This window comes from Hoplias malabaricus, chromosome 14 (assembly GCF_029633855.1).
Source record: "Hoplias malabaricus isolate fHopMal1 chromosome 14, fHopMal1.hap1, whole genome shotgun sequence".
Taxonomy (NCBI): domain Eukaryota; kingdom Metazoa; phylum Chordata; class Actinopteri; order Characiformes; family Erythrinidae; genus Hoplias; species Hoplias malabaricus.
This window is the reverse complement of record NC_089813.1, coordinates 29,396,792-29,411,267: the sequence shown is the minus strand read 5'-3', so window position 1 is coordinate 29,411,267 and position 14,476 is coordinate 29,396,792. Positions and strand designations below refer to the sequence as shown.

At 37.9% G+C, this 14,476-nt stretch overlaps 1 protein-coding gene across 1 annotated transcript; it reads right to left on the bottom strand.

Moving 5' to 3' along the window:
• Positions 1-116: 116 nt before the first annotated feature.
• Positions 117-13,475, bottom strand: wasa (WASP actin nucleation promoting factor a). Its single transcript, XM_066643307.1, has 11 exons — positions 13,236-13,475; positions 5,718-5,858; positions 4,835-4,921; positions 4,120-4,216; positions 3,943-3,972; positions 3,798-3,827; positions 3,420-3,582; positions 3,035-3,213; positions 1,654-2,552; positions 936-1,047; positions 117-776 (listed from the first exon to the last, which is right to left on the bottom strand). The coding sequence occupies exons 1-11, from the start codon at positions 13,338-13,340 to the stop codon at positions 724-726; spliced, it is 1,896 nt and encodes a 631-aa protein (XP_066499404.1). The 5' UTR covers positions 13,341-13,475; the 3' UTR covers positions 117-723.
• Between the last annotated feature and the right edge of the window lie 1,001 nt (positions 13,476-14,476).

Here is a 14,476-nt window from a genome sequence, read left to right as displayed (position 1 = left end):
GTAGCACCTTCTATACAACACTGAGTCAAGACCACTTTCAAATGATTCTTTTCTGTCAAAATTGTGATAAAGTACTTAATTTTTCAACAACAAATCATCACATATTTCAGTATTTAGTGTAGACTCCTTTCCCTTTATTACAGCTTCCATTTTTTTGGAGACCTACGTCTTCAAAGTTCAATTTCAGAAGTTGGATGTGTTTGTTTCTGATTTTCAAGGTCCAAGAAATCTCAAACACATCAGTTTTGAAGATGTCTGGACATGGGGAAAGAGAGTTTACAAATATCTTTTGATTTCTTGACAACTACACATATATTTCCAGATCCAGAGCATCGAGTGACTTTATCTGTTATGTTTTTTAAACTGACTGGGTGATGGTAGTTCTAATAGTCTACCACATACTGTAGAGGTATTAGGAATCCCATCATATTTGTATTTTTTTTCAGTGCCATTTTTTGGGAAAAACATGTGAATGGTATGAGTGGTGATCTCTGACTTTTTTCTGTAGGATATTGAACCACAATTGGGTGTAATGTGCATTCAGAGGGTTTTCTCCACAGTCTGCCTGTGTTACAAAGGCTAATAGATCTTAACACGTCTTTTTCCTTTACTGGTGGCAACAATTATGGTGCTCCACCGCAGATAAAGATGAATAATCATGTCCCACATGCTCTGTCCCATCTGTAGACAACAGATAGACCAAGTCCTCATTTTGTCCAGAACCTAATCCCACTCATCATCATCATCATCTTCATCATCAAACTCATCTCCTTCATCTGGAAGAAATCATAAAATCTGTTTTACTCATATGATGTGGGTAAAGGTGAGACAGGAACTATCTCTGAAATCTTTGAAAACCTCTAAACAGCTGGATTTTAATGAAAGAGTCAGTATGTAAATGATGAGAGAACAAAGTAAATGGAATAATTGTTTACCGGAAGAGTGGATGACTTTACTTCTCTTCTGCATGACCATCATTAGAGCTCCCACAATTCCCTCTCCTGTATCTCCTGCTGCAGATGGTGGAGGATCAGGGTTTGCTGTTACCTGTTAACAAAATGGTACAGGTTTGTTATTTGATATTTAAATCACGTTTCATATATTAAGGCAAATATTTAGCATTTTGTGAGTGTATTGTTCTGTTGGAAGGGGCATAATTCTTTACAAAAATAAATACTTACATAGAAACCTCATAGTAATTATTAAATATTTCGTTGTATTAGGTGTACAAGTTTTAACGTGTTTTAAACATATAATTGAATTTCAAAATTCATACATTCTCTTGCCTTTTTGACATTTTATAGTGACTGTTGCACAGTGTTCTGACAACTTTAATATTATTCAACAAAAAAAATGTAACTAAAAATTATTCCATCAATGAAAAAGTGCATCACTTTTTCAAACACATTTACAGTTTTTTTTGTAGACTTGTAATTTTACCTTTTTAATACTACACAGTTACAATAAAATGACAAAAGTGAGAAAATATTCATTTTTTGTTGCCGCTTATCTACTTCAGGGTTGCGGTGGAGTGAGAGAATATTTTACAGACAAATGCTTTAAAACTTATATGTATACCTACTATTCATTTGATAATTAACCTTTATTTAAATATCTGGTGTTATATGGACCAGGTTTAAGGGCTTCACCCACCGTTTTGAGCTTCATTCCTGTACGTATCTGGTCCAGTAATGCTCCTCGACCCCCTCCCCCTCCTCCTCCTCCTCCTCCACTGCTGGCTATGGGAGGGGGTTTACCCCCAGGGACTGGTGCTTGAACTGCAGGTGGTGGGGCAACCGGAGGTGGAGGAGGTGGTGGAGGAGGAGGTGGACCTCCTTGGCTAACACTAGCTGGAGGAGGTGGGGCCATGGCTGATGCTGGAGGAGGAAAGCCGGAATCAGAGGGTGGAGGTGGAGGTAAGTCTTCAAAGTCTGGAGGGGGGAGGAAATCAGAGGGAGGAGGAGGGAGAAATGATTCAGATTCAACAGGAGGTGGTGGTAGAAAGCCACCTTGATTAGCTGGGGGTGGAGGTAAGGCTCCAGTTCTCCGGCCTGGTGGAGGTGGCATGGGTCCAGTTCTCCCTCCATGGACTGGGGGTGGAGGTCCGCTTTGCTCTCCAAACATAGGTGGGGCCGATTCTCTCCGTCCTCCTGGAGGTGGGGGTAAAAGATCGTTACCCCTTGCTGGAGGAGGAGGTAGGGTTCCACCTCGCGGTGGTGGTGGAAGTGGTCCGCTCCGACCCCGTGCTGGTGCGGGAGCAGGTGTGTGTGAAGATGGAACTTGAGGTAAAGTCCCTCTACGTCCCCCTTGTGGTGCAGAATGTACAGATGATGCTCCTGGTGGAGGTGGTAGGGGTCCGGTGCGTCCTCCTGATGGTGTAGGTGGGAGTGAACCAAGAGCAGGTGGGGGTCGACGACCCTCGGTGGGTGGACCACCTCCAGGGGCAGGGGGTAATGGTCCCAGACGAGCCTGAGAGGAAACAGTCCCAGATCCTGGAGGAGGAGGAGGAAGAGAGCCTTGACGGGCTCCGGGAATTGGAGGAAGTGCGCGATCTGAGGGACAAATACATTCAGTTAAAGTCGTGTTGAAGAAAAGTTCTGTAACTCATTCACTCAAATTTAGCAAGCTTCACGTCCTCCACAAGAGGGAGCTATAAACACAAGCAGCTTTTGTGTGCATCTCTAAAAGGGAAGAAATGTTGTAACATCACCTAATCATCTGTGGTGAGAAGGTTTGAGATCCTCTGTGACTCAGCTTTTAACACTGATGTGGCTTATGTGTTTATCATTAGAAGTGAGGAACCTGTAGCAAACCTACATCAACAGGATCTTGACACAGCATGAAGCAACGGCCTGTAACCCACTCTCTGTAGGCATGCATGAGCTTAAAAGTTTTTGGTGTGGTACCACAATATTTATTCTGTCAGAGTAATGATATTTTGGCAGGATGTGATGATTCCTGGAAAAAATCCCCACATGTTCTTGTTCAGTATCCCATCCACAGTTCTTAACTCTGTATTCCTCAGAAACCTCACCTTGTTGGTTAACTTCCTTTTTCACGGCCTCCATTCCACCTGAGCGTTCGATGATATCGTAGATGAGCTTCGAAGTCTCTGAATCCTTGAGATCAGCCTCACTGATCCCTGCCCGAGACAGCAACTTCATCAGGTCTGGGTCCACGTTGTTAACATTCATGCCAAGATGGCTGACATGCCTAGGATCAAAATACAGCAGACTGAGTGAAGACGAACCTTCAGGACTGGATTATTCCCTTGCACCAACATCATCTTAAGTTAGAAGATGCTATTTTACAGTCTGGGATCTCATTCCTTCACATTACACTAAGAAATATATTTGTGGTAAATCCTCAACTGTATGAACTTTAAGGGATCAAAATCTTTCAGATCTTAAGTCACTTACGTGAAGCCACTAGGAGCTCCGATTGAAAGCTTGGACAGTTTTGACCCTTTCTTTTTGCTTTTTTTCTCTTTCTCCTTTTTCTCTTTTTTTGATTTAGTGGGTTGAGCTGGTTGGTTCTGGATGTTGTGGCTTCCCAAAGGAAGTGGAGAGCAACTGTCAGAGCCTGAGATTTAGAAAAGTGGAGTTTGTTGGTTTGCCATCATCAACAATACATAAAAAATAACAAATATATCGTTCTTCAATTGTCTTAGTTTTAAGATTTAATGACATCCATTTAACAAAGTCTTTATTTTTAAAATATAAAAAAGAGGGGAAAAAATACCGAAAAACATTTTGAGTGATTGGCACAGTACTTATTCGTGTTAAAGTCTGAATTACCATTTGGAGGTAGTGGGGGTAATGCATCATCTGAAGACATGAAAACAAGAAAATATTGTTTGCAAGTTTTGAAAAAATTCAACAGGCACTGACCAAAAATATCTGAGCACAGGTTTTATCAGACACTACTGTGATCATGTCTTACCTCTAGAACGACTCTTGCCCTGGCGATTCTCTGATGGAAAAAAAAGAAAAACTACTGTGAGCATTTGTTACATATTAATAAACTATAATGCAGCTTATAAAATCTTTCATCATATTTATTGTGAAAACTGGTGAACACGATATTAAACCTAGACATGCTTTGACTTGTGTAACTCACCCATGCGATTGGTTCTCTGATTAATCTTCTCATTCACAATAGTGAAAAAATTCTCAGCTTCTTGTTCATCAGCAAAGTTCAGACCAACCTGGCAGTCCTGAGAAGTGAAGACATTTCTGTTCAGAAGTTCTGTTTTATAACAGCTGTGAATAAAACCTTTGCAAAATCTACACAGACACATTACACAGAGTTTTGTTAACAGGAGATATATCTAAGGAAATGAGATACCATCTGCTCTCACGGATCCACGGGGGACTGGTTACAGGACCCCCCGATCCACCCCACCCCATATTACACCACCCCCACCATCCACAGGATATACCAAAATCACCAGATGCTCAAGTTCCTTCTATAAAATGGGGTAGTATTTGCATGCAAGCCACATGCATCCTTCTGTTTACTTTAAAACTTTTCTGTAAATAATGTCTAAATAGATGGTGTACTGTATTGTTTAAATACATAATAATAAATAGGCTGCATGGATGTGGAATGTGAATATAGAGGAGCAACTGTAAGTCACTGGCATATATAAAATATATAGTAATGTAGCTGCTTTCAGCTGGAAGTTAAATGAAGTGTGATCTCTCAAATTTGCAAATTGCTCTAACACCAAATGGCATCACTTCATTATTATAATAACGGTTTTATTACGACCAATGCATCTCATAAATGCAGTAGATGCTCAGCAATATTCGGTAAATGAGAGAATACTCACATCTGCAGAGAAAGTGTGGAAAAAGCTCTTGGACCTGTGGTAGCTAAGCTGATTATACAGCTCCTGTTCCCACAGAAGTTTACAGGCCTGGACACAGACATAAATTACATGCAATCAGCGCAGGCTCCATTAGAGCTAACAAAGGCCTGTGAACAGGGCAAAGTGTAAAAGGTAAAGCCTATGAAACAGGGTAAAATCTATAAAAAGACAAAACACAGACAACAATTTTAAAAACACAAATAATGGTGGAAAAAAAGATGTGAATTAAAGCACATTTAGAAAGTTGTTGAAGAATATCCCCACAAATAAAGGCTTAGAGGTGGGGGAAAAAAGATTTTAAAAAATAATAAATAATAAATAATAATAAATAACAGCAGTGAAAGTAACAACCCCTGGGGTTGGGGTGGAGGGGGACACATGAAAAAAGTGGAAAAAAATGAAAAGGTTAGTAGGAAAAATTATATAATAACTGTGGTAGGAAATACACCTGTATGTAATGTAGGTGTCACTGCTAATGTAACTTTTTTCTTTATATAGAATCAGAATCATTGCTGTGACTTCAAACTGCATAATTAGACTATCTTTTTGAATAATCTGTTTCCTCCTATGAAGTAGTCTTTGCAGGTCTGTCTTGCTGAGGACATCTCCTTCTGGCCTAGTCTTTGCAGCTGTGGAAAGAAAACAAAACTCATTCTGACTAATCTAACTTCCTATGTACTTCCTCTGCTTCCAGTTTTTCGTTGCATTATCTCAATCCTTCAGACTGACCCTCAACAAGACTGCAGCCCAGTTTCTCCAAGCTGCTTTACTCCTTGTTCTCCTTATTCTAACTGAGGTGAATTTAAAAGTGTCATGTTATTAGAAGGTACATCTGAGTCATTACCTTGATGTCATAGAGACGGATGAAATAAGACCGCTGGGGATTATCTTTAACAAAGCACAGAACTCCTGTGTGCTGTAGGCTCCAGTGCGATGGACTGTGAGGAAGTGCCATAAACATCTGGACCACTGTAGTACACAGAGACTACACACGCACACACACACACACACACAAACACACACACACACACACACGATGTTTTAAAAGTGAGTGAGCTTATAAGGAAGTATGAAAGATTGAAATAATACTATGTCATGATGATCCCAAATACTTATCAGAAGGTCATATTCTAATAATCATGTATCAAATAAAAGTCTTTTTCACCCTGAAACTAAAATAAATGTTAGAACAATAACCAGCTCAGCAAATATAGAGAACATATTTTGTAAAGTACGGTGGTGGGTTTTCAGTACATTGTCTTTCTTATATATATATATATATATGATATGTATGAGTACTATTTTCTCTTTTTATGAGGTCTGCTCTATCTGGCTTGTGAATGTGTACTCTGTGGGAGCTCTAATGTATATGTACTGTATTTGAAGCCTGCTCTGTGTGTATATATATATATACAGCCCACATAGAGCAGGCCTCAAACTCAAATACAGTACATATACTGTATTTGTATAAGAGAACACTTATACTGGTGAGCTCATAGAGTGTATATAGAGTAATCATATAGTGGAGCTCCCAAAGATTCTTCTTTCAGCTTTGAGGCACTTGATACATGTAGGCATTGGCATATTTTTAGTTTTATTTATTTTTCTAATAAATTTATTTTATTTTATTTATTTTTATTTTATTAACTTTTATTTTGAAAGTTCGCCACCAAGGTTAACGCGTTCTGACAGCGAGTCAGACAAGGTGGGTCTAATTTCAGCCTTCGTTAAGGAGCCTGTTCAAATATAAAGCTGCTCCAATCTCCAATCATTAGCTTCACTGGCCTCCGTCAGAATCTGGTTTAAAAAATTCCTTTATTACAACTCTGGGCTTGAGGTTAGTAATAAGAGCAAAACAAACAACAATGACCGCAAATCGCAGTTGGAAGCGGCATGTATATAACGTCTTTTTCGGGAAACACAAGAAGATTTGAGAGTTAGTGAACGTTAATATTAGCTGTGTTCAGGTCGTGAGAAAGCACTCTAAACGTGAAATAAGTTAACATTAGTCTCTAGTGTCCCAAAGTACACAATGCTGCACTGAATAGTGTATTATATATATATATATATATACCACCTTTAGGAGTGCTTTCTGGAGTCCATTGTGTGCTGTTTGGGACACAGCCTCACTGTCTAACGTTAATGATAATGCTGAAGGAATCAGCTCATAGCTAGATAATATTTTGGCTATGGGATGGGTTTTGACTCAATATCAAACTCAATCCTACACCCGTGCATATTGGGTACTAATGCTGCAGAACCTCGTACTGCAGAGCTCTGAGAGTACACAGGCCTAAGAGCAGGTTTCAAATAGAGTACAAATAATAATAATAACAGTAGGTTTTTCTTATTATAGCTCTTTTCCCATGTGCAATACCATTTTACATTTGAATAAAATAGTGAGAGAAAGGACAAGTAAACATGCAAAAAACAACAAATATTAAACAATAATTGTTAAACAGAAGGACCATAAAAACACATGTAAAATATATTTTCTTCAGAGCAGGACTCATAAAGAGTACACATACAGCTCTCGTGCAGCAGGCTTCATACAAAGAGTGCCTATACATTACAGAACAGGCCCCATACATAGTGTACAAATACAGGGTTCATACAGCAGGCCCCATATATATCATCACTGTCCAAAGAAAACATGCATCTCCTAATGTTTAACTTCATAAGAGAAAGAATATCCTTTTTTAACTTTCAAAGGAAGTAAAAAATAATTTTGAAGGATTTCTATTGGCCCATTCATCATTAAATGAATTTTTAGGATCGTGAAGGGTACAGGACAGGCTCATTATTATCACTACATGTACAAACAGAATAAACATACATTTAAAGGTACAATACTGGTTTTAGAGTCCAGCTGTGTTCCCTAAAGGTATGTTACATTCTCTTCTCCAGAATGAGTGATGAATATTTGTAAGCTTTCATTATAGAACTTTGTAAAACTTAAGGACATTGAGATGAAATTGAGAGTATGAAATCAACACAATATTACAATCTACAATTATAATAGAATAAGGCACAATTAACTTCTCTAATTAAAGGTATCATTAAGGGCACCACCACAATGACAAAGACTACAGTTTTTCTGACAGTGTACAGCACGCCTCATTTAGTGTGTTTATATACAGTGCTCATACAGCAGAACTCAAATGAGTGCACTAAAAGACTGAGCTTCAGAACACACTGTCTACAAGTGTAACAGGAAATGTCTAGAGCTCACTTCCCCCTCACCTCTGCCCACTGTTCACAAGTATAAAGACGAGGAACAAGTCAGTCACGCCTCATCTAACACCTCCAGCCATGTCAAATCTAAAATAACACACAGTCACACACAACCGAATATCACACCATCTCCACAAAATGGCACTTGAAATTAAAAGCCTAAAATACACTGCACCATTTCAGTATTAATGTTAGCATTATTATAAACAGTGAGATGTCACCGTATGTAAAAACCGTATGCACATGACCTGTGTGTGATCAACTTTTACCAGCGCAGCACACACTAACCCACCACCACATAAGTGTAGCTCTAAGAATGCTCCACCACCCAAATAATACATGCTCTGTGGTGGTGTTGTGAGGATCCTCACCCCTGAAGAGCAGGTAAAAAAAGATTACAGCCTGCAGTTGTAAAACTATAACGTGCACATCCATGGTATGTGGAGCTGAACAAATTGGCAAAGATTGTTTTTTTTTTTGCGCTGATACAAATTGATCACAAGTTGAAGTGTCATTTAATTCATCAGCCATTTTGTGGTTGTGCATTTGTGTGTATGTGTTGTTGTGATTTCCGTAACTAGATTCTAGATCTTCTCCTCTCTTGACAACCTCAGATTCCTTTGAGGATTATGAAATTGATGACTGATAAATGATAAGGGATAAATGATAAAACTTTTACAAGAAGGGAAACATGATGAGGTGCAGTGCATTAAGTACATCAACCCAACCCTAATAGATATTTTTTTTACTGCTGTTATCAAATTCTTAACACACACACACACACACACACACATGCCGAAGGCAAACACAAAGCAAAGAATTGAAGACATGTATAATGGCTACAGACTAAATCAGATTATCATCTGAGCAGATACATACAATAATTTTGTTCTAAACACAGATTTGAGGATGTGTCGTTATGCAAATCTAATGCTCTTCTATGTGGCTTCCTTATAAATGCAGTATTCAGTATTCTGGCTTCCATGTTGTCATGTAAACACTTCCTTTTTGGTCGGTGTATTTTTTACACTGTTTGAAAAATCCAGCTGACCTTGGCACCAAGTGATTAACTTTACACTGAACATTGGAGTAAATAAATGTGAAAGCCTGTAAAACTGGTTTTGGAAATATATTCAACAATGTAATTTTACAGCGATGATTCCAAAATACACAGTCAATGGTTGAGTTAGAGAAGCAGTCCTTTTTTTTTACTGATACAGTAGGGTACACTAGGAGAAGCAATACAAATATTTACATGTACAGTTATTATTTCCCTATTAGTAATGCTGATTCATTTCTTTACAAATTAATATACGTTTTGTTTTATTATGCTATCTATTTATTTATCAAAGTTTTACTATACTAATTATTTGATGAATTTTAAGGTCATATCACCACTCCCACTCCTCTTGTGAATTAAGCCTGTGCATTTCAAGGTTTGATTATGATCCTCCCTTCATTTCAGAGATATGATATTTTGATCAGAGCACCTGTCAGATTTAGGTTTTTTTTTTTTTTAAAAATAAACCTGCCAATGGCTTTTCAAATCCGGTGTTTCAAAAATATATGTTATTGTCCAAATATATCTGGAGCTCACTTTGTGCTGAACGAAAAAGCTGGTGCATAGTGAAATGATGATAAATACTGATCACCATACAGGACATTTCCACCTGTTGGTAGATTTTATTTCTCAGAAAGTATCAGTCGTTTCCCCCACATGTGACTGAAAGAGAAGGCGGAGACTCAACAAAGTAATTTTCATTTTCTGTTAATACACTTAGAATAGGGGGAATTCCTCACATTTCTCGAGGTCATTTTCAAGCAATGACTTCAGAAAGTGTGAGAGACACAGTTGTTTCTCAGCTTCTATATTTCACATGAAGTAGAAAGAGAATGATAAAAAGAAAAAAGAACTCTAGCTAATGCTACTGACTGGAAATACCACGTGTTAGAGGCACTAACATCGCATCCTTCTGAGTGTGTGTTTACAAGCCTTTATGTTGAAATTACATTCCCAATATTTTTAGTTTATATCCTCATAATTTTGTAATAATGATATTATAAACTGCTGACTAAACATCGTCATGTTTGGTTTCTGTGAGATATTATCTTTGCTTCTCTTTTCTATGTAACTGCAGCAGTCAGTCTCATCTCATACTAAACTATACTTAACCTTCCAAGTCCTAGACTTTGTATTACTATTCATTCATTCATTCATTATCTGAAACCGCTTATCCAATTCAGGGTCGTGGTGGGTCCAGAGCCTACCTGGAATCATTGGGCACAAGGCAGGAATACACCCTGGAGGGGGCTGTATTACTATTACAATAGGAAAACAGACTGAATATGTATCAGAAGTAGTCGAGTAGAATGGTGAAGTAGTTTTATTTAGAAATCCTTTTTAAAGATTTGGGAACTGAAACATGTAAGATAGTTATGAGAGTCAGAAACTAAAATGTGTGTGAACATACATTGATCGCCCATAACATTATGACCACCTCCTTGTTTTAACACTCACAGTCCATCCTCGGCTCTACTGACCAAAGAACAGCACCTTGTAGTTGTATAGTTACAAACTGTAGTCCATTTGTTACTCTGCGTATTTTTTAACCCCGTTTGGTAACCCTGTCCATGGTGAGGATCATTCTCAGCGCTGCAGTGACACTGGTGTGCTGGTGGTGTATTAGTTAGTTAGTGTGTACTGTGCTGGTATGAGTGGATCAGACACAGCAGCTCTCCTAAAGTTTCAAATAAACAACTGTGTTCAATCATTGTCCGCACTTAGACAAACCTATCTCTGAGAGGGCTGAGAATGATCCACCACACATGTCATACCTGCTCTGTGGTGGTCCTGTGGGTGGCCTCAACATGGAAGAACAGGGTGACAGTGAGCAAAGAAAGTATGCAGAGCAACAGATGACCTACAATCTGTAACTGGAGAATTACAAGAATATGTAAACAGAAGGAAGTGGTCATAATGCAATTGCTAGTTGTTGTACAGGCCCTGTAAATGCTTTAAGGGGCTTAAACGTTTGAACCTAGCCAAGATATCAGTTGATTTAATATAAACCTTTCTAAAGAATGTTAAATATATACAGTATGAATGCTTTTAGGTAAAGGAATGTTTGACTCACAAACTAGAAATATGTCTACATTAGTTTAAAATGTTTTGTCTGATGAGGTAAAATACACAGTAGGTTTCTAAATAATTCTTAGCTTGGACTTGGTCCAAATGTTTCTAGAAGAATAAATTATTTCATTATTATGGAACTAAGGTTATTTAACCTTAAAAGAGTCTCTTCACAATCCCACACCTCTTTTACAAAATTGACTCCTTAAAGAACCCTGTGAAACCAAAAGTGGTTCTCTACACCAAGTCCTTCACCATAATGTTTCTAGGAAGAAGCATTATACTATGTATTGGATTTTTAAGCTTTAAATTATTCTACAATTACTCCAATACAGTTCAAACCCCCTTTCCTAAAATGTTGGGAAATGATGTACAATGCAATAAATAGATAAGAATCTTATATAATAAGATTCTTATCTAAGACAATAAAAAAATAAGAATCTTCGGTTTATTAATGCTCTTTCATATATATTTAACTGACAAATATACAATTTTTTTAATGTTTCAAATGACCAAGTTAATACGCATTTTGATGTGAGGCCTGCAACACTGCTGTTGAAACACATGGAGAACATGACCGGTCTTTCTGAAATAGCCATGATCTTATCAGGAACAGAAATCAGGTCGATGGCAGCATATGTCTCTCTAAAACCCCACTATACAACCACATCAGTGGAATTTTGACACATATGAAAGTCACCCATGCACCTCCAAACTGTGACACTTTGGCTTTTAAACCTTTCACTGATTAAAATCTGGACAGACCTTTCTGTCTTTCTGTCAGAGAATCATTCCCAAAACCAAGCTGAGTCGTGGACTCTACTGAACACTTTACATATTGCCATCGTCTTTCAAAATATCTGAGATAGGTTCAGGCCCTGATCTTGATCTATAGTGTTCTCTTTTCTTAAAACAGTTTAAAGTGGCATTTCTTTATAAAGTAGGTGACTGTGTTAAGTACCAACACTTTTCAGAAGTACTCTCTAACCCACGTGGTTATAACATGATTTCTCATGCAGTGCAGTCTGAGGGCTCGAAGGTCATGGCTTATTCAACAGTAGTTTCCTGCCTTGTCCTGTATGGACTGAGATTTCTCTGGATTTCCTGAATTTCTCCCCACAAAATGATTAGTGAGTGAAAGGCCTAAATGAGTTGTAATCTTGCATTAAGGGATTACTGTTTGATGTATTTCTCATGAAGTTACACCAAAGTTGTGAGTCATGCTCCATAATAACTTGCAAAGGCAGAGCCATTGGAGAATGTTCTCCTTTAAACCCAATCTTTATCTACTCATTATGGAATGGTTCAACAATATTTAACCTGAATATTCCATAAATTTTAAATATTATTTTTGCCTTTGTCTCCACTTTATTGGAGTGTGTTGCAGGCATCAAATTCAAAATAGTTAATGCTTACAAAATACAATCATGTTGATAAGTAGAACATTTTAAAGTTGATTAAAATAAAGGTGATGAAAGATGATTAACAAATAACAATTTCTGATTTTTGATTCTTTCTTTTAAAAAACAGGTGCTTTTCCAAGAAAGGGTTTAAGGAAACCAATAGGATACCTCCAAAGAAACCTTTGTGGCCCTGGCTTTGTAATCAGCAATGTAACACAGCAGTAAGAACATTAATACTGAACTTAATACTTAATACTGGTTTTTAAGGGTTCCTGTATAAAGGCAATAATAACATGATCGGGTCGAATCTTTAAAGGCACTTGTACTGCAAAATGGTTCTTTACTAAGATGAAGAAATGATGAATTTTTAACAACAAAAAAAGATTCGACATATCACCAAAAGGTTCTGATATTGTTGTTTTTGAAACATATTTTATTTGGTTCTATATGGAATCTGCTGTTTCGCTACGCCTGTAGCGCCTCATTGTTGAGCTAAGAAGTTGAACCTCACAGAGAGATAAACACTTGCCTCTTGATGATTTCCTGCCAGAGAAACAAGGAAACAAACCCTATGAACCCCAACCTCTGTACTTACCACACACCTCCTGCCCAGGAGATCTTCCAGCACTTCATTTTCCTGAAGATTGAGCAGAGAACTGCCCGAGATCTCTTGACTCTTATTCTTTGACCCTCGTTTCATGACCTCCTGCCTGATTACTGCAAACCCTCAGAGACTGACTGCAACACAATGAGTGAGTGAGTGAGCGAGCGAGCGAGAGAGAGAGAGAGAGAGAGAGAGAGAGAGAGAGAGATGTAGGTGTAGGCCAGTGCTCTACAGACCCCAAACAGTACACAGTTTCTCTTCCGACTTCTCTCATATAACACCAGTGCACAGTGGCTTGTCTTACAGGAAGTGGACGACCACACTCTTTTTCTTCTTTTCTATTTTCATACTCTCACTCCACCACGCTGCTGCGATGCCGCTTGCTATTACAACATATATTTTTTCTGATATTCTCAGGAGAAATTCAATAAAAAGTTAACCAGCTTCAATTCTGCACATTTAAAAACAACTGGTCTCAGACACTGCTGTGGTACCGTTAATAAATTTGCGATGCTTCTAATGGTTATAAAAGTAGTATTAATTTTCATTCATAACAACTATGTCTACTCTTTCAAGCACTTTCTAACATAAATGAGAACTAAGATGCATTCAGTGATTCAGTCCTCTGTGGTTTTTGAAAGTCAACAAAAAATATATTTGCATTAATCGGTTTTAAAGGCATAAGAACAAAAATAATCTAATGCTAACATATAAAGAGGTGGGAAATGGTCTGAGATTTTGATTCATGTAATCAAAATATAACTAGTGGACCTGAAGAAAATGACAAAGTACCAGAAAAATACAAGATAACAGTCATGAAAACAAAGAAAGTTACTATAGAGCACTTTGAATAGGCAGTGTTCCCTTAAACGTTTTCACTCTTCCTGTATAACTGCAGTGGCAACGACAGTATTTAAGGTCTTTTAGGTGTCAAGTTTTTGGTCATGAATAAAATACATGGTTTCTAGCTATTCCATAAAAAATAATAAATAAATAATAATAATAATTATAATATAAAAATATAATGCAGGGGGTGCGGTGGTGCAGCAGGTAGTGCCGAAGTCACACAGCTCCGGGGACCTTTAGCTTGTGGGTTCAAGTCCTGCTCTAGGTGACTGTCTGTGAGGAGTTTGGTGTGTTCTCTGTGTCCACATGGGTTTCCTCCGCTTGCTCCGGTTTCCTCGCATGGTCAAAAAACACACGCTGGTAGGTGGATTGGCAACTCAAAAGTG